Below are 23,828 nucleotides of genomic sequence, written 5' to 3'. Positions count from 1 at the left end.
TTGGAGCGAAGAAGAGGTAGTGAAGAGGAATGTTAACTCATTAAAGGTGGATGGAGCCTCGACCATAAAAGATTATAATGAAATGGCACATTTATTGAATTAGTATTTTATATTCTTTTTCTAGAGTAAAGGAACGAAAGGATAAAATATCAGTAACACAGTTAACTTAAAAATAAGCGAAGTGAGATGGCCCCATGTTTTGGAGGAAAAAACCCAACATTTTAATGTTGGGGTTATGGTCCCTTCAAAAATTAGGTTTCTTTGAAAAATGATTTCTTGCATAAAGCAATTTCCTTCCAGTAACTGATTATCTGGCAAGTTGCTTGGGAGATAAACAATAGGAAAAGGGTCAACTGGAAGTTAATTACAGTGTACAGTAGAATTTGATGTGTGGTGCTGTTTTGAAGCAGTTTTGATGTTAGTCAGGAAAAAATTGGCTGCAGAGAAACATTTTTTTCAAACGGAATTCAGCTGCAATTCTGTGTGCTGGTTAAACGGTTTAAAACTATTTCGAGCTGAGTCTACTAACAATGATTTGCACTTCTGGGATAGCCAAGCTAAGAAGACAGAGAAAGAGTTCTTTGATATAAGACTCCAGAGTTAAATAACATTTAAGAGTGCTGACGACTTCGGGTGGCGGCCATGAAGTGAATGGTCGTACATTTGGTAACTCCCCTCGAGGTGGTTTTTTGGTTCTTTTCCCCGTGCACCGGCGGATGTTTTGGTGGAGGGGGGGGGGGGGAGGTGGCAGCAGCGTGTGGGAAATTAATCTGTGTATTAGACCCGAAGCTGGATCGTTCTAGGCCAAAGTCATTGCCCCTCCGGGGATGTTGTCGACAGTACTTGCTGTGTTTATGGAGGAGAAAGGAGGTGCGGATCGTGGCGGTTTATGCACCCTGGGGGTAAGGATTCTAATTTTTTTCCCCCAGTGTTCAAGGTGTACACAAGGATAGATTTCTTAGTCATGGGTAAGACTCTTCTCCCCAGGGTGAAAAAGGCAGAATATTTGGCAGTGGTTATCTCTGACCATGCTCCGCATTTGGTAGATTTAGTGTTGGAGGTAGGCCAGATGCAGTCATGGGATGGGGGTTTTGTCAGACATGAAGGTTTTGAAAGCCATAAGGAATCTGTAGTTTAATGAGAATGGGATGGTCTCGCCCTCTACACTGTGACATGGAAGGTGGTGATTAGAAGGGAGATCATATCGTATAGAACATACAGTGCAGAAGGAGGCCATTCGGCCCATCGAGTCTGCACCGACCACTTAAGACCTCACTTCCACGCTATCCCCGTAACCCCTTCTAACCTTTTTTGGACACTAAGGGAAATTTACCATGGCCAATCCACCTAACCTGCATGTCTTTGGACTGTGGGAGGAAACCGGAGTACCTGGAGGAAACCCACGCAGACACGGGGAGAACATGCATACTCCACACAGTGTCCCACCGGGGAATCGAACCTGGGACACTGGCGCTGTGAAGTCACAGTGTTATCCACTTGTGCTACCGTGCTGCCCTGTACAAGGTGTACATGGACAGGCAGGCCAAGATGGAGCATTAGAGTTTGTGGATGAGATCCTGGAACTGGACCAGGGGTATGCGATCGACCCAACTCCAGAACTACAGGTATGCAGGAAAAAGCTGAAAATGTAATTTGGTCTGCTGTCTTATGGACAGGACAGTGAGCCAGTTGAGGCATTTAAGGGGGGTGGTGTATGAGTATGGGGAGAAAGGGTAGCACAGTGGCGCAGTGGGTTAGCACTGCGGCCTCATGGTGCCGAGGTCCCAGGTTCGATCCCGGCCCTGGGTCACTGTCCGTGTGGAGTGAGTATGGAGAGAAGGCCAGCCGTCTTTTGGCTCACCAACTAAGGCAGCAGGAGGCTGCTAGGGAGATCATCCAGGTTAAGGATTCGGTGGGTAGGCTGGTTTCCTACCCAGAGAAGGTGAATGGGGCATTTCAAGCCTTTCATGAAAACCTTTATAGATCGAAGCCACCAGAGGATGAGCGGCGAATGGCAGAGTTTTTAAAGTAGGTCTGGAGATTCCCACGGTGGGGGGAGGACCTGCGGGATGAGCGGGAGGCATTGCTGAGATTGGAGAAGGTTCGAATTGCGTTAGGAAAGATGCAAACAAGGCAGGCACCAGGGCCAGTGGAATTCTACAAGAGGTTTTGCAGGTCAGCTGGTTCCATTCTTGCTGGGGATGTTTAATGATTCTCTCCTGGAAACGCTTGGGCAGGCATCCATCTACTGAAAAAGGATAAGGATCCCACAGAATTCGTGTTGTACCGCCTGATTTCATTGCTTAATGTAGACATGAAGTTTTTAGCCAATGATCTTGGTGTCAAGGTTGGAGCCCTGTCTCCCAAAGGTAGTTGGGGAGGACCAGTTGGGACGAAAAATTTTGTCCAATGTGATGTGACTGCTCAATGTGGTTCTCACCCCAGTGGTTGGGCCTGAACCTGAGATAATTGTGTCACAGAGTGCAGGAAAAGCATTTGATAGGGTTGAGTCAAAGTACCACTTTGCAGTTTTGGAAGGGTTTGAGTTGGGCCTTGGGTTTGGGCCATGGGTGCAATTGTTGTACGAGGCACCCTCTACCAACGTTTGTACGAACACCAAAGTTCAATGCACGGGTGTCCTATGTCTCCCCTCTCTTCGCGTTGCCTATTGAGCCACTGGCTATTGTCCTGAGGGCCTCAAATAAGAAGAGAAGGATAGTTAGGAGTGGCGTGGAACACATGGTGTCCTTGTGTGCAGAGGACCTTCTGCTATACGAGGGATCCGGGGCCAGTTATGTTGGAGATAATGAGTATATTGAAGATGTTTGGCTCCTTACAAGTTAAATTTGGGAAGTTTGAGTGTTTTGTGGTCAACACTTTGAGAGAGGAGTGGGATTGAGAATTTGGAGGAAGGTTTAGCAGAAGGATAGACCTTTGGGGGGTGGGGGTCCTTGCACTGCCAAATTTGATGTGCTATTGCTGGGCTGCCTAAGTGGAGAAGGTGTTTGGGTGGAATGGAGACCTGGGGTCTACCTCGGTGCGAATGGAGTCGGGGTCCTGTAGAGGGTCCACTCTGACTGCGTTTTGGCCATTTGCTCTGGCAAAGTATTGGTCAAATCTGGTGGTTGTCCCAACTTTAAAAGTACGGAGGCAACTCAGTCAGCACTTTGAGTTGGGGTCAATGTCAAGGCTGGCCCCCGTTGGTAGGAACCACATGTTCGAGTCTGCAAATTTAGATGCCACATTTGGAGGGTAGAAGGGGAAGGAGAGGGTGAGTGATTTATTTCTGGAGAGGAGGTTTGCCAGCCTGGAGGAGTTGAAAGAGAAAGTTGGGCTTGGATGCGTTTAAGTACCTCGAGTATGAAATTTTGTTCGACGCGCGTTCCTGACATTTCCGGTGGCGCAGCCATCAACCTTACTGGAGAGGACTTTATCCTGTGCGGGGAAGAGCCATGGGGGCTTGGGCTGGGTGGGTTGGCTTACTAGATTATTGTTTTCGTTTTTTCAGTTTGTTGTTTGGATTTTTTGTACTGTTTAACATAAATCAACAAAAAGGTTAATAAAAATACATTATTTTCAAAAAGTTTTGTAATCTCTCTATTTAAATAGAAATTTACTTTTCTATTCTTAACAAAGTGGGGAAGTTATACTCCCATCTGCTAAATTTTTGCATACTCACTGAACCTGTCTCCATCCTTTTGCAGACCTGACCTCCTGATGGGTTACTTTCCAACCTTAGTGTCATTGGCAAATTTAGCTCACATTGGCCCCTTCATCCTGTCATTGATACAGCACTGATCCCTTCCACTAACTACAGCCCATCAATTTTAAATGTCCCATTTATCCCTACTCTCTGCTTCCTGTTAAATGACCCAATATTTTATCAGTGCTAATATGTTAACTCCTACAGCATGTGATCTTGTATTGTGTAGTAACTTTTGATGTGTCCCAATATCAAATTGCTTTTGGAAATCCAAATATACCATATTTACCAGTTCCCCATTATCCACCCAGTATGGTGCTTTGCCAAAAAATTCTAGTAGATTAATTAAGAACAATTTTCTTCAAATAAAATATGTTGGCTCTGCATGATCACAGTGATTTTCTACGTATCCTGCTATAACGTCCTTAATAATCGATTCTGCTATAACCTCCTTAATAATGGATTCTCGCACTTTACCTACAACACTGTTAGGCTAACTGGTCTTTTTTTCCAAAAACTCTTTCATGGGACATGAGCTAGGCCAGCATTCTGTTGCCCATCCCTAGTTGCCCTCATAGAGGTGAGCTGCCTTCTTGAACCACTGCAGTCCATGTTGTTTAGGGATACCCACAGTGATTTTAGGGAGGGAACCCCAGGATTTTGGCTGAGTGACAATGAAGGAACATCGATACAGTTCTAAGTCAGGATGACGGCTTGGAGGGGAACTTCTAGATGATGGTGTTCCCATACATCTGCTGCCTTTGTCCTTCTAAGTGGTAGAGATCACAGGTTTGGAAGGTGCTGTCGAAAAAGCCATGCTGAGGTGCCGCAGTACATCTTACAGAAGGTACAGACTGCTGCCACTGTGCATCAATGGTGAAGTGAGTAGATGTTGAAGGTGGTGGATTAGGCATCAATCAAGCAGGCTGTTGTGTCTTGGATGATGTCAAGCTTCTGGTGTAGAGAGTATTTGATCACAATCCTGATTTATGCCTTGTTGATGGTGGGGGTGATTTAGGGAGTCGGGAGGTGTGGGACTCTGCAAAATTCCACGCCTCTGATCTGCTTTAGTGATCACACTGATCCAGTTCAGTTTCTGGCCAGCGATGGTAATGCAACTGAATGTTAGGGTGAGATGTTTGAACTCTTTCTTGTTGGAGATGATCATTGTCTGGCACTTGTGCAAATGTTACTTGCCACTTACTAGCCAAAACACAAATCTTGTCCAAGTCTTGCTGCATATCGGATGGGCTGCTTTAGTGTCTGAGTTGTCGCAAATGGTGCGGAACATTGTGCAATCACCTGTAAACATCCTCACTTCTGACCTTATGATGGAGGGAAAGTGGGCGGCATGGAGGCGCAGTGGTTAGCACTGCTGCCTCACGCCGCCAAGGACCCGGGTTCGAACCCGGCCCGTGTCAATGTCCGGACGGTGCGGCATCATGCCGCCCACCTCCCCTCCATCAAAGTATCTTTGGAAAGTTATCCAAGTCTCCCACCGTGAAGACAAACACAAAATAAGCGATCAACGCCTCCACCATTTCTTTGTTTTCCATTATCAATTCCTCAGACTTACTTGCTAGAGGATAATACCAGCATTAGCTACTGTTTTATTATTCAAATACTTTAAAAACCCTCAATATCTGTTTTTATATTACTAGCTAGCTTTCTTTTATACTCTGCTTTCTGCATCTTTCTTATCTTCCGAGTCATACTTTGTTGATTCTTAAAATCTGTCCAATCCTATACCTACCACTAATATTTGCAGATTTGTGCCTTGTTTATTTCAGTTTAATACGATCCAAACTCTCTTGGTCTTCAATGATGCATCCTTTTCAAAGATTCTTTTTTTCGTCAATGATTGTCCCTTCCTATCACACTCTGGTACCTAAATTGCTGCCCTGGAATATTATTTTCTTTCCCTTTTCTTTACTATATCTCCTCTCAGCACGGCAGCACAGTGGTTAGCACTGTTGCGTTACGGTGTCAGTGTCGCGGGTTCGATTCCCGCTTGGGTCACTGTCTGTGCGGAGTCTGCACGTTCTCTCTGTGTCTGCGTGGGTTTCCTCCTGGTGCTTCGGTTTCATCCCACAAGTCCCGAAAGACGTGCTGTTAGGTGACTTGGTCATTCTGTATTCTCCCTCAGTGTACCCGAACAGGCGACGGAGTGTGGCGACTAGGGGATTTTCACAGTACTTCAATCCAGTGTTAATGTAAGCCTACTTGTGACAATAATAAAGATAATCTATTATCTTATCTTATTATCTATTATATCATATTTTCCCTTTGCTTCACTATATCTCCTTTCACATGATCCCTTCCTCCTCAATTAAGTTTAAAGCTCTCTTTTTTTTTGCAAAGTGAATTAAATTCAAAATTGAGGAAATTATACCTCACTTGAGAGTCTGGTCAGACCCCTCTACTAAGCTTAGTTTGGGGGGGGGGGGGGGGGGGGGGTTGGGCCTTGAACTGCACATAACACAAGCTCACTAGAATGATACCAGTGCTTGAAGGGTTAAATAATGAGAACAGATTGCATAAACTTGGCTTGCATTTCCTTGAGCTCAGAAGATTGGGGATTTTACCTTATCGAACTAGTTTAAATTGATTAATAGATACAACAGAGTAGATACAGAAAATCTATTTCCTCTGGCAGAAAACTCCAGAACAAGGAGGAATAATTTATAAAGATGGCATTTCGGAGTAAAATCTGTAAACAGTCATTCAAACAAAGGGTAGTGGAAATCTGGAACTTGTGTCCTAAAAAGGCTGTGGATGCTGGACCAATTAAAATTTACACGGTGATACGGAAAGACTTTGGTAAAGAGCAGTCATGATCTCACAATGGCAGTCACCTGCAAGGGGCTGAATGCTCCAACTGCGTTCCTTTGTAGCATATGGAAGATTGTGTAATTTGCTTTTGGGTTAGAAGCAAAGTTAATATGAGTCACACTTGCCACTTGTACTTTAGCATGCTCAATAACTTTTAGAAGATTTGAATTGGAAATTTATATATTTTTAATACATCCTAGTTTTAAAAATCAGAACTAAGCTACTCCATCATATTACCTGCGGTTCTATTTATCCCTTTCAGCTGTTTCTTATTGCTGTAGTCGGAGAACTATGTTCCCTTAACTAAGCCATCCCATGTTTTCCCCTGTTGAAATCAAATAACTTCACTACAGACTCATAGTTCCTGCATCAACCACACCCAATGGCTTCATTTGCATTTAGTAAAGAAAGTGATGTCATAAGAGGGGAAAAACTTAGGCAATCCTTAGCTACAACAGTAAGCAAGATACAGTTTCCTGCTATGGAGTACTGAAATCATAGAGGAGCTTGGCAAGATGATCAAGTACTGTTGATGGAAGGACATCATTAAAACGAGTGTAATTGAATGGAATAAATGATTACAACTGATCTTGAAATGCAAAATATTATCCAATTTCTGCAAATTTAATCCATAATTTCCAAATATTGACTTTCATACTTGAGTTTTAGATCTGTATTCACGTCTCTAGCACAAGTGAATGGGTGAGATCGACCAGTTCTGCCACCCCGAGACTGTAAATGCAAGACCGAGGTCACCAGACCCTTCCAATGATCTGTCAAATTTTCTGTCCTGCCCGCGAGGATTCCCTCAGTGGGAGAGACCGGAACGTCTAACCCACTGAATTTACTGTAATGCACAATTTAATTTGAAGAAAATGCATGGGGATGTATAATGTACTTATGTTGGGTGCAGGTAAAGTAGAAAAATCAGTTACCTTGGACAAAAATTATAAGTCGCAAGCTCCAGCGATAAGGTTCAATGGTAAACTAACTGATTATGAAACAGACACCACTGTTCAACCAGCTGTTAATACTCTGCAGAACTCCATTCTGCAATTCACAATTTCACTTTAGAACTGTAATTGGTTGCTGGGATCAGCTGTCAGGACAGCTGTAGCATACTGGGACAACCTGTCATAGCTGTAAAGTAGCTATGCATAGCTGATTCTTTAAGTATGTTACAGTTTGCACCATAACTAATGTGAACAAGTATAAACCTGTAAACTGGAATGGCAAAAATGAAGTTAGGACAGCTGCTTTAAAGAGATGAAATCTAATGCACAAATCAAATGGTTATGAACAGTTTATACCACATTCAGCATTACACAGTAGCCCAATCTTCCAAAACATCAGTCAAGATACTAAATTGGACAAGTTTGCGATTCACAGATCAAGCAGTATCCATACTCCGAACTTGCACACTGATCTACAGCTCCTAAATGCTGATATGCATAATGCTCAAATACACCCAATAATAAATGTGCAATTCAAACCCCATATTAAAAAAATTGCTAAATAATTCATGCATCTTACAATACAGAATATATTCCTTCTTTTCAATAAATTTAAAGTATCCAATTCTTTTTTTTCTAATTAAGCTACTCTGCACATCTTTTGGGTTGTGGGGAGTGAGACCCATGCAGACACGGGGAGAATGTGCAAACTCCACACGGACGATGACCCGGGGCCGGGATCGAACCCGGTTGCTGGCCCCATGAGACAGCAGTGCTAACCACTGTGACACCATGCCGCCCAACACAAAATATATTTCAAATTTGACATCAACATAGAATGTTGGGATCATTAAGAAAACAGAAATCAAAACATTTACCATATTTACCTGTATCATCATCATCATCTGTTAGATCATCATCCGCCTGTTCAGATTCTGCACCACTGTCATTGCCTTCAACTTTTCCATTCATTTTGCTACAGTTATTGGGCGAGTTGAAAACATTGCCAAGATCTGGATACATAAAAAAGAAAAGTTGTTTGAAATATCAGCCAAATATATCAGGTTTGGAACAGGAAAAGGTTATTCATCTCAAAACTCATTCTTAGATCATACAAAAAAAATGGACCAAACTGCAAATATTGGAAATTTGGGATAATCTTCTTGAATGAGATGTGGGCATTGCTGACTAGGCCAGCATTTATTGCCCATTTCAAACTGCCCTCGAGCCAGCAGGGTCAGCATGGGTGCAGGAAGTGTCTCCAGTTACAGCTCCTGGAAGCTCGGGTTTCGGAGCTGGAGCAGCAGCTGGAGACACTGTGGAGCATCCGCGAGTCGGAGAGCATCGTAGATAGCACGTGGTGAGCTCCCTTCTTGAACTTCAGCAATTCATGTATATACAATAAATGCCACCTGCCATACCTTTGGTTATCCACTCAATTGCTCAAGTTTTCTGGAACTGTATTAACCTTCACTGGCCCTTGCCCGAGTTACGAGTTATGGATTCAAGCCACAGGACTAACACATAAATAACGTCTGACAGTTCGAAGGGTGTTGCATTGTTGAATGCAATGTTAAAATCAAGGCCATGTCTGCTCTCCCAGATGGATACGAAATGTCCCACAGCACTATTTGAAGAAGTTACATTTATCCTGGGTAATATTTATCAAACATCACCAAAAAAGATCAGGTTATTTTGTTTCATTGCTGCTTCTGTGCAAATTTTCTGCTATATTCCCCAACATTACAACAGTTCACTTCAAAACTTCAGAAAATGCTTTACTAGCTGTAAAATGCTTTGAGATGTCCTACGGTTGTGAAGTGTGCTCAACAATGCAACTACAATTTCTACTTGTCAGTTGGCTGCATAACATATATGCAAATTTCATGACATTAGAATTATGGCTGAAAAGAGAGGCAGGTTGCCAAAGCTTTTAGCCTTTTATTCAACAGGTCCCTGTGCATGAACGTACGTCACTTCTGGGAAACAGAAATGAATGACATTAGGAGCTTGACTAATTATTTTAACATGATTGTTAGCGTAGCTATTCGCACACTCAGGATTGTTCAGTTTTGTTTTGGAATTTGTAAGCACGGGCTGGTTGAGTACAGTCTGTGCAAGGCTTCAGCAGCATATTGCTCATGGTTTGATGCAGATGCTTTGAAGCAGCAGGATGAAGCTAATTAAATAGTATACAGGAGATTGGATATAATCCGACACAAAAACATCTTTCTAAAGTTTAATTTCAAAAGTTTAATTTAAAGGAATAAATCATGGCAGGACAGCTCCAAGGCATGGTCTGCTCCTCTTGCTCCATGTGGCAGGCTGGGGACAGTTCCAGTCCCCAGGGTCAGCATGGGTGCAGGAAGTGTCTACAGTTACAGCTCCTGGAAGCTTGAGTTTTGGAGCTGGAGCAGCGGCTGGAGACACTGTGGAGCATCCGCAAGTCGGAGAGCATCGTGGATCGCACGTATAGAGAGGTGGTCACACCGCAGGCTCAGACTCCGCAGGCAGGAAGGGAATGAGTGACCACCAGACAGAGCAAGAGAGCGAGGCAGGTAATGCAGGAATCTCCTGTGGCCATTCCCCTGCAGAACAGATATACCGCTTTGGATACTGTTGAGGGGAATGGCCTCAGGGGAAAACAGCAACAGCCAAACTCGTAGCACCATGGTTGGTTCTGCTACAGAGGGGAGGGGGTGATAAGTGCGACAGTGCTATAGTTATAGGGGATTCAATTGTAAGCGGAATAGACAGGCGTTTCTGTGGCCGCAAACGAGACTCCAGGATGGTATGTTGCCTCCCTGGTGCTAGGGTCAAGGATGTCTCGGAGCGGAGTGGATAACAAAACATTCTGGAGGGAGAGGGTGAACAGCCAGTAGTCGTGGTACACATCGGTACAAACGACATTGGTAAAAAAAAAAGGGATGAGGTCCTAAAAGCAGAACACAGGGAGCTAGGAAGGAAGTTAAGAAATCGGGGACCTCGAAGGTAGTGATCCCAGGATTACTAACGGTGCCGTGTGCTTGTCAGAGTAGAAATGACAGGATATATAGGATGAATACGTGGCTGAAGGGATGGTGTCAGGAGGAGGGTTTCAGATTCCTGGGGCATTGGGACCGGTTACACCCGGGCAGGACTGGAACTGATGTCCTAGGGGGGTTATTTGCTAGAGCGGTTGGGGAGTGTTTAAACTAATGTGACAGGGGGATGGGAAGCAATGCAGGAAGTCGGAAGGTAGTAAAACAGGGACAGAAACAACAGGCAGTAAGGGGAAAGTGTAAGGCAGAGAAGCCAGTCAAAAATCAAAAAGGGCGACAGTACAAGGTACAGTGACTGAGGGGTGGTTAAAGGATGGTCACGACTGGGAGTTAAATATCCAAGGATATCAAACTATTCAGAAAGAGAGTGGATGTTAAGGGTGTAGCTCTGTTATTTAAGGATGGCATCAGGGCAATAGTAAGGGATGATATCGGTGTTATGGAGAATAAGGTTGAATCCATTTGGGTGGAAATCAGGAATAGTAAGGCAAAAAAGTCACTGTTGAAGTAGTCTATAGGCCATCAAATAGTAACATTATGGTGGGGCAGGCAGTAAACAAAGAAATAATGGATGCATGTAGAAATGGTACAGCAGTTATCATGGGGGATTTTAATCTACATGTCGATTGGTTTAACCAGGTCGGTCAAGGCAGCCTTGAGGAGGAGTTTATAGAATGTATCTGCGATAGTTTCCTGGAACAGTATGTAATGGAACCTATGAGGGAACAAGCGGTCCTAGATCTGGTCCTGTGTAATGAGACAGGATTAATTAATGATTTCATTGTTAGGGATCCTCTCGGAAGGAGCGATCACAATGTGGTGGAATATAAAATACAGATGGAGGGTGAGAAGGTAAAATATAACACTAGTGTTTTGTGCTTAAACAAGGGAGATTACATTGGGATGAGAGAAGAACTAGCTAAGGCAGACTGGGAGCAAAGACTTTATGGTGAAACAGTTGAGGAACAGTGGAGAACCATCCAAGCGTTTTTTCTCAGTGCTCAGCAAAGGTTTATACCAATAAAAAGGAAGGACGGTAGAAAGAGGGAAAATCGACCGTGGATATCTAAGGAAATAAGGGAGAGTATCAAATTGAAGGAAAAAGCATACAAAGAGGCAAAGATTAGTGGGAGACGAGAGGACTGGAAAATATTTAAGGGGCAACAGAAAGCTACTAAACAAGCTATAAAGAAGAGTAAGATAGAGTATGAGAGTAAAATTGCTCAGAATATAAAAACAGATAATAAAAGTTTCTACAAACATAAAAAACAAAAAAGGAGTGGCTAAGGTAAATATTGGTCCTTTTAGAGAATGAGAAGGGAGATTTAATACTGGGAGATGAGGAAATGATTGAGGAACTGAACAGGTTTTTTGGGTCGGTCTTCACAGTGGAAGACACAAATAACATACTAGTGACTGATGGAAATGAGCTATGACAGGTGAGGACCTTAAGATGATTATTATCACTAAGGAGGTAGTGATGGGCAAGCTAATGGGGCTAAAGGTAGACAAGTCTCCTGCCCTGATGGAATGCATCCCAGAGTGCTAAAAGAGATGGCTAGGGAAATTGCAAATGCACTAGTGATAATTTACCAAAGTTCACTCGACTCTGGGGTGGTCCCGGCAGATTGGAAATGAGCAAACGTGACACTACTATTTAAAAAAGAAGGTAGGCAGAAAGCGGGTAATTATAAGCCAGTTAGCTTAACTTCGGTAGTAGGGAAGATGCTGGAATCTATCATCAAGGAAGAAATAGCGAGGCATCAGGATGGATATTGTCCCATTGGGCAGACGCAGCATGGATTCATAAAGGGCAGGTCGTGCCTAACTAATTTAGTGGAATTTTTTGAGGACATTACCAGTGCAGTAGATAACGGGGAGCCAATGGATGTGGTATATCTGGATTTCCAGAAAGCTTTTGACAAGGTGCCACACAAAAGGTTGCTGCATAAGATAAAGATGTACGGCATTAAGGGTAAAGTAGTAGCATGGATAGAGGATTGGTTAATTAATAGAAAGCAAAGAGTGGGGATTAATGGGTGTGTCTCTGGTTGGCAATCAGCAGCTAGTGGTGTCCCTCAGGGATCAGTGTTGGGCCCATAATTGTTCACAATTTACATAGATGATTTGGAGTTGGTGACCAAGTGCAATGTGTCCAAGTTTGCAGATGACACTAAGATGAGTGGTAAAGCGAAAAGTGCAGAGGATACCGGACGTCTGCAGAGGGATTTGGATAGGTCACGTGAATGGGCTAGGGTCTGGCAGGTGGAATACAATGTTGACAAATGTGAGGTCATCCATTTTGGTAGGAATAACAGCAAAAGGGATTATTATCTAAATGATAAAATATTAAAACATGCTGCTGTGCAGAGAGACCTGGGTGTGCTGGTGCATGAGTCACATGTTGGTTTACAAGTGCAACGGGTGATTAAGAAGGTAAATGGAGTTTTCATTGCTAGAGGGATGGAGTTTAAGACGAGGGAGGTTATGCTGCAATTGTATCAAGTGTTAGTGAGGGTACACCTGGAGTATTGTGTTCAGTTTTGGTCTCCTTACCTGTGAAAGGACGTACTGGCGCTGGAGGATTCACTAGGTTAATCCCAGAGCTGAAAGGGTTGGATTACGACGAGAGGTTGAGTAGACTGGGACTGTATTCTTTGGAATGTAGAAGGATGCGGGGAGATCTTATAGACACATATAAAATTATGAAACAAATAGATAGGATAGATTTAGGGGCCTCACGGTAGCATGGTGGTTAGCATCAATGCTTCACAGCTCCAGGGTCCCAGGTTCGATTCCCAGCTGGGTCACTGTCTGTGTGGAGTCTGCACGTCCTCCCTGTGTGTGCGTGGGTTTCCTCCGGGTGCTCCGGTTTCCTCCCACAGTCCAAAGATGTGCGGGTTAGGTGGATTGGCCATGCTAAATTGCCCGTAGTGTAAGGTTAATGGGGGGATTGTTGGGTTACAGGTATACGGGTTACGTGGGTTTAAATAGGGTGATCATTGCTCGGCACAACATCGAGGGCCGAAGGGCCTGTTCTGTGCTGTACTGTTCTATGTTCTATGTAGATGTGGGCAGGTTGTTTCCACTGGCAGGTGAAAGCAGAACTAGGGGGCAGAGCCTCAAAATAAGAGGAAGTAGATTTAGGACTGAGCTCAGGAGGAACATCTTCACCCAGTGAAGCAGTTGAGGCTCCTTCATTAAATGTTTTTAAGATAAAGAGAGATTTTTTTTTTGAAGAATTGAGATACCCTCAATTACGACACAGGAGAAAAGATTGGTAATTCATAGGCTTTAATTACCAGAGAACCAGACAGCTGTCGAGAAGTGTGCTCACAGCACGCTGCCCACTAAGCGTAACCTTATACACAGTTTCCTGGGGGCGGAGCCAGAGGCGGAGTCCCCCAGGGTTCCAAGCCTGGTCTTAAAGGGGCCGTCGTATTAAAGGTAAGGTACAGTTATACATTCATCACATTCACCCCCAGTTTTTAAAAAAACGCTTAGTCCGTCGGGAGCGAAGTGGAATTACAAGTTCAGTCTTTTGGGTGGTCTGATTGTCCGTGTTGATCTTCTCCGCTCCGGTGGTGGTGCCGTGGATATGGTCGTTCTCGGTGGTGGTATATCCGGGAGCACAGTTGACTGAGCCTTTGCTCGCGTTGGAGCAGGGGGGTATCCGGGTGACTAGGGTGATTAGTGTCGGCGCCGGCTTGGGGGGGGGGGGCTATGGGGGGGTTCTGCAGCCGGTGCGGGGAGGGGAGCATCGGTAGAGAGGGGGGGGGGTCGGTGGGAGAGCCAGCGGGGGCCTGGTCTCGCAGGGAAACGGTGTCCTGCCTGCTGTCAAGGTGCTCAAAGTAGGCGTTTTGAGGGTTTGCGTGTAGCAGTTGGACCCTCTCGACTAGCGGATCTATCTTATGGCTCCTCACGTGTCTCCGGAGTAGAATTGGTCCCGGAGTCGTCAGCCAACGTGGAAGCGAGACCCCAGAGGTGGACTTCCTGGGGAAGACGAACAAACGGTTGTGAGGGGTCTCGTTTGTGGCCGTACAGAGGAGCCACCTAATGAAATGTAGGGCATCGGGTAGACCTCCTGCCAGCGGGCGATTGGGAAACCTCTTGACCGTAGGGCTAGAAGGACAGCCTTTCAAACTGTCGCGTTCTCCCTCTCCACCTGCCCGTTTCCCCGCAGGTTATAGCTAGTCGTTCTGCTCGAGGCGATGCCCTTGCTGAGCAGATATCGACGCAGTTCATCGCTCATGAACGATGTACCCCGGTCGCTGTGGATATAAGCGGGGAAACCAAACAGTGTGAAGATGCTGTGCAGTGCCTTGATTACGGAGGCCGAGGTCATATCGGGGCAGGGGACAGCAAAGGGGAAGCGGGAGAACTCATCGATAACGGTGAGGAAATAGATGTTGCGGTTGGTGGACAGGAAGGGCCCTTTGAAGTCCACGCTTAGTCGCTCACAGGGCCCAGAGGCCTTTATCAGCCGGGCCCTGTCTGGTCGAAAGAAGTGCAGTTTGCACTCCGTGCAGATCTGGCATTCCTTGGTCATGGCCTTGACCTCCTCGGTGGAGTAAGGTAGGTTGCGGGACTTGATGAAATGGGCAAGCCGGGTGACCCCCGAGTGGCAGAGGTCATCGTGGATGGCTCTCAGGCGGTCTTTTTGCGTGTCGGCGCGCGTGCCACGGGACAGGGTATCTGGGGACTCGATGATTTTTTCCGGACGATATGTAATATCGTACGTATAGGTGGAGAGCTCTATCCTCCACCTCAGAATTTTGTCATTCTTTATTTTGCCCCGTTGTGCGTTATCGAACATAAAGGCGACCGACCGTTGGTCGGTGACGAGGGTGAACCTCCTACCGGCTAGGTAGTGCCTCCAGTGTCGCACGGCCTCCACTATGGCTTGTGTCTCCTTCTCGAGTGCAGAGTGCCGGATTTCCGAGGCGGTGTGGGTTCGGGAGAAGAACGCTACTGGTTTGCCTGCCTGGCTGAGGGTAGCAGCCAGGGCGACATATGATGCGTCGCTTTCTACCTGGAAAGGAATGGTTTCGTCCACCGCGTGCATGGCGGCTTTGATGATGTCGGCCTTGATACGGCTGAAAGCCGACTGGGCCTCAGCCGTCAGGGGAAAAACCGTGGTCTTAATGAGTGGTCGGGCTTTGTCCGCATATCTGGGGACCCACTGGGCGTAATAGGAAAAGAGCCCCAAGCACCGTTCGAGTGCCTTGAGGCTACGGGGGAGGGGGAGTTCCTTAAGGGGGCACATGAGGTCGGGGTCTGGGCCTAGGACCCCATTTTCCATGACGTAGCCGAGGATGGCTAGCCGGGTTGTGTGGAACAAACATTTCTCTTTGTTATATGTGAGATTGAGGGCCTGGGCGGTCTGGAGGAACTTCCTCAGGTTTGCGTCGTGGTCCTGCTGGTCATGGCCGCAGATGGTGATGTTCTCCAAGTACGGGTATGTAGCCCGTAAGCCGTACCGGTGCACCATTTGATCCATCATCCTTTGGAAAACGGAGACTCCGTTTGTGACACCAAAAGGGACCCTGAGGAAGTGAAACAGCCGACCAGCTGCTTCGAAGGCCATGTAGGGGCGGTCCTCTGGGCGGATAGGGAGTTGATGATAGGCCGATTTTAGATCGACCGTGGAGAATACCCGATACTGGGCGATTTGGTTCACCAGTTCTGCTATGTGGGGAAGTGGGTACGCATCGAGTTGCGTAAAGCGGTTTATGGTCTGATTATAGTCCACCACCATTCGTTGCTTTTCCCCGGAGCGGACTACCAGTACTTGAGCCCTCCAAGGGCTGTTGCTAGCCTCTATGACCCCCTCTTTTAGTAGTCGCTGAACCTCTTACTTGATTGTACCGCCGACGGGCTTACAGTCGAGAGTGAGGTTCGCGAAGAGGGGGGTGGTGCAACTTTGAGCTACATACCGTGAGCGGGGCAGGGGTCCGCCGAACTTCAGTGTCAGGCTTCGGTGGCTGCACTGAAAGTCCAGACCGAGCAGCAGGGGGACGCAGAGGCTTCGGCCGAGATTGATAGAGCGTGATCGCTCCTAGTTGCGGGTAGTCAGAGTCCTCGGTTGAGTCGGACTCACAAAATGGCCACCGGGAGTCACAAAATGGCCACCGCCATCAGTTGCACGTGACGGGATTCGAATATGGCCGCTGCCAAGATGGCCACCCCCATGACTCGCACAAGGCCAATGACGCGTCAGAAGTAGACGTGTCCGGCCGCCGTGCGGCCGCGTCTCGGGGCCTGTGAGCCCGGGAGTTTGATTTCTGAGCCCGATGAGACTTTTGTTTGTGGCCTTTGGGCCCAGCCAGGCAGACCTTTGCGAAGTGCCCTTTCTTCCCGCAGTCGTTGTAGATAGCGGAGCGGGCTGGGCAACGCTGACGTGGGTGCTGGCCTCACCCACAGAAATAGCATGGGGAGCCCCGGTGTGAGCAGGTCGCCGTGCGGCGCAGGCCTGTAGCGTGGCCGAGTCTGGGGGGGATAGAGGGGGGTTCGCAAGGTCCACGGAGTATGTGCGGAGGTTATGGTGGGCCGTTTCCGGAGAAGAGGCGAGCGTTAATGTGCCTTGGAGGTCCTTTGCCCCGTCTTCTATGAACCGCTGCCGGATGTACGTGGATCTGATACCGGACACGAAAGCATCACGAATATATAAGTTCATGTGGACATCTGCCGTCACTTCTTTACGGTTGCAGTTCCTAGCGAGCGCAGTGAGTCTCTCCACGTATTTGTCTAGCGTTTCCCTGGAGCGCTGGTGGCAAGTTGAGAGCAAATGTCTGGCGTGTATCTCGTTTATCGGCTTTACGAAGCGTTTCTTTAGTATATCGACTGCAGTTTCGTACGTTGTAGCGTTCTCGATCACGGAGGAGAGTCGGTGGCCCACCCGGGCATGTAGTAAGCTCAGCATGCGAGGGCCGTCGACTTCAGTCTCTGAATAATTCAGATAGGCCTCAAAACACTGGAGCCAATATTAAAACATTTCTGAGACCTCCGGCAACCGAGCGTCTAGGTTGAGCTTCTCCAGCTTTAGAGCGCTGTCCACCTTGATACAATCTGGTAATTAAATGGAGATACCCTCAATTACGACACAGGAGAGAAAATTGGTAATTCATAGGCTTTAATTACCAGAGAACCAGACAGCTGTCGAGAAGTGTGCTCACAGCACGCTGCCCACTAAGCGTAACCTTATACACAGTTTCCTGGGGGCGGAGCCAGAGGCGGAGTCCCCCAGGGTTCCAAGTCCGGTCTTAAAGGGGTCATCGTATTAAAGGTAAGGTACAGTTATACAGATATCATTCATCACAAGAATAAAGGGATTAAGGGTTATGGTGTTTGGGCCGGAAAGTGGAGCTGAGTCCACAAAAGACCAGCCATGATCTTACTGAATGGCGGAGCAGGTTCGAGGGGCCAGATGGCCTACTCCTGCTCCTAGTTCTTATGTTCTTGTAACAGGCAATGGTACTGAGATGGCCATTGTGATGAAGGTGATCGGGAGTCGGAAGCTCAGCTAGGGGTAAATAGAATGGCAATACTGCACAAGGTTTGGTTGAACTGGGAACAGTGGCAGGTGTGTGGTATGTATTTGGTGGGTAGGGTGGTGTTTTTAGTAGTGACTGTATAACTTCTCGAAGTTTAACTGTAGGAAATTGTGCCTTATCCAGGACTGTATGCCAGACAAGCTGACTGGTAAGACTCAGGGACACTGCATCTGGGAGTCAAGAACAGTTTGAGATGTTGGGCTGATTGTCTTCAGTGTATATCGGGAAGCTGACCTGGAACTTTGGTTGATGTTGCCAAGAAAAACGTGTAGATGAGGAAGAGGGGCGTTTAAGAATAGATTCTTGGAGGGCTCCAGAAGTAACAGTGTGGGGGAAGTGAAGGGCATTATTGCTGGAGATGCTCTAATTTAATTACAATAATTCTGTTGTGTTTACATTTTAATATTACTATAGCTTCTATGAACTGGGATGGATACATAATTTTGCTGGAGCAAAGCCCTGAAGCGCGAAGACTACTTTTCATAACTTATTTAAATCCACATTTACTTGCAGCTCTTTCATGCGACAGATCATCTTGGATAATGAATCAAAAACACAAAGCAATTCTTGAAATTTAGGACAATCATCTGCACCCATCTAGCAACATGTTCTTGTTAAAATCCCTGTAGAGAAATTTTTTTAAATAGAAATGAATCCCCATGATGCCAACGGAAAGAAAGTAATTGGACAGGATTTCAGTCTGCACAGTGGAAAATAGCCACAATATGATTTTCTCTGGATCAGCCAATTCATTGCCAGATGATAAGCTTGCTGTCCAATTAAAGTCAGCAGCAGGCTCCCAAAGCTGAAGGGCCAGAGGCCTTCCAGATTAAAAACAGCAGCAGGATATGGTGGCAGGTGAGGGAAACGGTGTTTCAAAGTGTAGGTGCTCCACTCCAACTTTTTTTAAATTAAAAAAAATGGCTTTTACCGGCAGGCCATCACAGATGGTATAGGAAGAGGATATTTTCTCCATAGCATGACCTGCGACTTTTGTTGAACCAAGGTAGTAGGGCCTCTAAGCCAGCCTAGGGCACTGATCCTTCCAGCCATTGGGTGGCACGACCATGCAGCTAAACTAGCCCCTGGAGAACAACTAGAAATTCCAGTTGGCCTCTGTTAATGGGCCTTAATCAGATAATCAACTATTTGCCCTATTACCCTTCCCCATTCCATCTCCAGGCAGATGACCCAGCGACCTGATGGGTCTGAACTAGTACACAGGCTGGTGGGACTATATTTAGCCCTCTCATTCTTGATGAAAGATGAAAATCAAGCCCCTAGAGTGTCATTTGACTGCTTATAGATTATGTAAGTAAACTATAATTTCTTTTAAAAATATCTATGAAAAGGTTCATGAATTAAAGATGAAATTAACAAGCCTTTAAATCAGATAGGACAACCCAGATGTCTTAACCTATTTTTATTGTATAGTAGCTTTCAATCTGTGCTGTAATTAAGCAAATTATTGCCAATGGATCAAAATTTAAATTTAAATCTTTCTTCTCATTCTTAGGCAATCCTCAGAATTGAGGATGACTTGTTTCCCGGTCCAATGGGCTCCGAGATGGCTGATAAATTCAATGTGCAATCTGTAGACACTGCCACCCGTGGGGTAGAAGGTGCTTGGTGGACCAGGCTGCTGGGGGATTTGTACGCTCCCTCCAACACTTCAAACTCCACCTTTTGTGCTTCTGACCAAATCTCTCAATGGATTTGATGCCTTCCCAAATTAACCTTTATTTCGTTGGTCACAAGCATGAGTTAGTGGGATGTTGCACTTCTTCATGGTTGTATTGAGGACTTCCCAAAGCAAGGGAATCATTCAGCCTTTTCTCCATGTCTCCTATTTTGGTCCTATCATTGTCCTCCTGGGCATCTCCTGCCGTGACCGAGTTCAGAGTAGAGCAATTGCTTCGGAAGTCTGGTGTTAAGCATATGAGCAACATGTCCCACCCAGAGGAGCTAGTTTTGATTGATTAGCACCTCGATGGAGGGCACCTTGGCTTAGGAAAGGACATTGGTGGTCGTCAATGGTCCAAGCATCCAGTGGAGAGCCAAGCATGGAGTGGAGCTCATCGGAGAGCAGTCAGTGCTCGCCAGCGAGAACCTTTTGAAGAGCTCCTCAATCTACTAAGACTCTGTCTTCAATTTAAACAGCAACACTATTGTTCGGGCCGGAAAGTGGAGCTGAGTCCACAAAAGATCAGCCATGATCTAATTGAATGGCGGAGCAGGCTCGAGGGGCCAGATGGCCTACTCCTGCTCCGAGTTCTTATGTTCTTATGTTCTTATTACTCAATACCCCATCCGGCCCAGTCGCATGCCAGTCTGAAGCAACTTGAAAAAGCCATCCAAATAGCTTTAAAACAACAAATCTTTTGGAGCAGATGGAATCCCAGCTAATATTCAGAAACACAGCAGAAATGTTGCTGTTGGACAAGGTCATAACCCTCATCTGGGAAAGGCCGTGCACGCCAAGGGATCTCAGGGACACAATGATCATGATTTATATTCAAGAAGGGAGACAAGTCGGATTGTGGTAACTACAGTGGAGACTCCTTGCTGTCTGTGACAGGAAAGATCATTGCAAGGATCCTCCTCAGCTACCCCCAACCAGTGGTCAAATAACTCCTTCCAGAGTCACAGTATGGTTTTCACCCACCAGAAGGCAGCACAAAAATGCACTTCATTGCATAGCAAATCCAAGAAAAGTGCAAGGAACAGCACCAAATGCTATACATACTCTTTTTAGACTTCATGAAAATATTAGACTGTCAACATGGAAGGCTGATGGAGTATACTCCTCAAATCTGGTTCCCTCAGAAATATGTTACCATTCTCCACCTACTCCACAATGACAACAAAGTCACAATTCTCATCAACAGAACCATCACAAACTCTATCTCAGCTGAAGATGGGTCAAACAAGGCTGCATCATTGCACCAACCCTCTTTGCCAATACTGCACCTCACCTCCAGTAAAATACCCACAGACATGGAGAACCGGTCAACCTACGCCACCTTCAATCCAAAATCCTTCCAATTCATCACTGAACTCCAGTAGGCAGATGACGCGTGCATGCACGGTTAGTCAGAAACCGAGCGGCAGGTCATTGTCAATTCCTTCTTTCTCCAAACATAAGAAAAATAGGCCATTCACTGAACACCTAGAAAACGAAGGTCCTCTTCAAACCAGGTCCTATAGCACAACACTTCCGTCCATCGATTAAGATCGTGGGCAAGATCCTGCAAGGTGGAGATGGTTTGAGGATCAGGAGCTCAAGCTGAAGACTAAGGCCATACTCATAAAAATATATATATATTTTTTAATGTTTTTATTGGCCTTCCATTATTTACATTAGTGTATACGGAAAATAATGGCAAAAGCATAGTAATACGGTAACTGAACAAAACGACAAAGAATAACACCAAAATGACAATAAATAACCAAAAATGGAAAACACATGAAAGGAGCTTGCAAGCAAAGATACAAGTACCAATATAAATACTACAGCAAAATGTGACCGGTAATCTATTTATGTTGTATTGATTGTCTTTAGTGCAAATGTACGCAGATGCGCTGATGACTTTGTTCTCAGAGCCCCTTTTTGTTTCTTTGCGTTGCTTGGGCCTAACCACAATTTACATGTTGTCCAGGTCTTCCATGTGCAGGCACCTACGCGCCCTGGTACATAGGGCCTATTTCTCAAGTTTCTCTCTGTGGCATGGGTGCTGCCCCCCCCCCCCCCCTTCTCTGCTTGTTCCCTGCCCCCCCCCCCCCTCTCTCTCTCTCTGTGGGATGGGCGCTCCCTCCTCTCCTCCCTTCTCTGGTTGTTCCCTGTCCCCCCCCCCCCCCCCTCCCCCCCCCGTCTAGTTGCCGGTCATGAACAGGTCTTTGAAAAGACTGGTGTTTTTTTTCCACGTATGGTGGAATCATTCATCTGATCCCCAAATTGCAAATTTAATTCTTTCTAATTTTAGGATGCCTGCTAGGTCGGAGAGCCAGTCCGAGGCCCTCGGCGGTGCAGCCAACCTCCATCTGTGTAGAAGCCTCCGCCGGGTGCTCAGGGAGAAAAAGACCAAGGTGTCGGCCCCATTCCCCGTAAAGAGTTTTGGATGCTCCGATCCCCTGAAGACTGTCAATAACGGGCATGGCTCCATCCTGACCCCAACCACCCTGGACATGGTCTCGATGAAGGCGGTCCAGAACCTGTTGAGTCTGGGGCAGGACCAGAACATGTGGGTGTGGTTGCTGGGCCCCCCTGACACTGCTCGCACTTGTCCTCGACCTTTGGGAATATCCCGCTCATGTGTGTCTTGGTTAGATGCGCTCTGTGCACCACCTTTAGCTGAGTTAGGCCCAGCCCTGCGCATGAGGTGGAGTTGATCCTGTGCAGAGCTTCAATCCAGAGTCCTCCCCCTATCTCCATGTCCAGCTCCTCCTCCCATTTTTGTTGTATTTCGTCCGTATATTTCACCACATTTACTTCCCTCTAGCAGTTTCGGTGCAAGAGGTCTGTCCAGTATGGTGTGGCCAGGTATCTGGTGGAATGTTGTGGTCTCCTTACAGAGGAAGTCTTGCAGCTGCAACTATCGAAGCTCTGTCCCTTTTAGGAGTTGGAACGTGTCTGTTAGCTCCCCCAGGGTCACTACTTCTATCGTCCATGTACATGTCCTTCACTGTTAGTACCCTCCATCCTCTCTCCACGTCCTCAAAGTGTCATCTATTTTTGCCGGTATACATTTATGGTTCCTGCAGATGGGGACTGCAAGAGATATGCCACTGAGTTTGAAGTGGAGCCTGAACTGGTTCCAGGTATTTAATGTGGCTACTACCACCGGGCTCATCGAGTATGTGGTTGGGGGGGGGGGGGGGGGGGAGGGGAGAGAATGAGTGAGGCGGTGACCAGTGCCCAGAGGTACGTCTCCGTACAGGAGGCCTCCTCCATCTGGCCCCATTCTGCCCCCAACTCTTCCTGCACTCTGTGTGCTACCCAGTAGTAAAGGAGGAGTTTCGGCAGAGCCAGGCTTCCCATGTGTCACCCGTTGGATGGTTTTCCTTATCCTAGGAACTTTTCCGACCCAGGAAAGGGCCATGATTAGTTTGTCAAACCTGGTGAAGAAGGCTTTGGGGATGAAGATCAGGAGTGATCCGAGGAGTGATCTGAATCGGAAGAGAAACCAATGCACGGTAGCATTGTGGATAGCACAATGGCTTCACAACTCCAGGGTCCCAGGTTCGATTCCGGCTTGGGTCACTGTCTGTGCGGAGTCTTCACATCCTCCCCGTGTGCGCGTGGGTTTCCTCCGGGTGCTCCAGTTTCCTCCCACAGTCCAAAGATGTGCAGGTTAGGTGAATTGGCCAGGCTAAATTGCCCTTAGTGTTAGGTGGGGTTACTGGGTTATGGGGATAGGGTGGAGGTGTTGACCTTGGGTAGGGTGCTCTTTCCAAGAGCCGGTGCAGACTCGATGGGCCGAATAGCCTCCTTCTGTACTGTAAATTCTATGAGCATGTTAGTTTTTATCATTTGCACACTTCCTGCCAGGGATAGTGGGGATAGTGGGAATGAGTCCCATCTCCACAGGTCCCCCTTCGCCTTCTCTGCCAGTCTAGACAGGTTGCACTTATGGAGCCCTACTCAGTCGTGAGCTAGCTGTATCCCCAGGTACCTGAATATGGTTTGGGCCAGTTTGAATGGCAGCATCCCCAGCTCTGCTCCTCCCACGCGAGGATATATCGGGAA

The 23,828-nt window shown here is 46.5% G+C and overlaps 1 protein-coding gene across 5 annotated transcripts in view; it reads right to left on the bottom strand.

Moving 5' to 3' along the window:
- acbd5a (acyl-CoA binding domain containing 5a) overlaps nt 1-23,828 on the bottom strand; it is a 185,278-nt gene that overhangs the window by 52,823 nt on the left and 108,627 nt on the right. For 3 of the 5 annotated variants that reach the window (XM_038798182.1, XM_038798184.1, XM_038798186.1), the window contains one exon: nt 8,367-8,501. In XM_038798182.1, coding sequence (XP_038654110.1) covers nt 8,367-8,501 — 135 coding nt within the window. The remainder of the gene's footprint in view (nt 1-8,366; nt 8,502-23,828) is intronic. The other 2 variants (XM_038798183.1, XM_038798185.1) reach the window with 1 other exon arrangement.

Source organism: Scyliorhinus canicula, chromosome 5 (assembly GCF_902713615.1).
Source record: "Scyliorhinus canicula chromosome 5, sScyCan1.1, whole genome shotgun sequence".
In the NCBI taxonomy this organism is placed as follows: Eukaryota; Metazoa; Chordata; class Chondrichthyes; order Carcharhiniformes; family Scyliorhinidae; genus Scyliorhinus; species Scyliorhinus canicula.
Note: the sequence above shows the minus strand (reverse complement) of the source record. Positions and strands in the feature narration are given on the sequence as shown.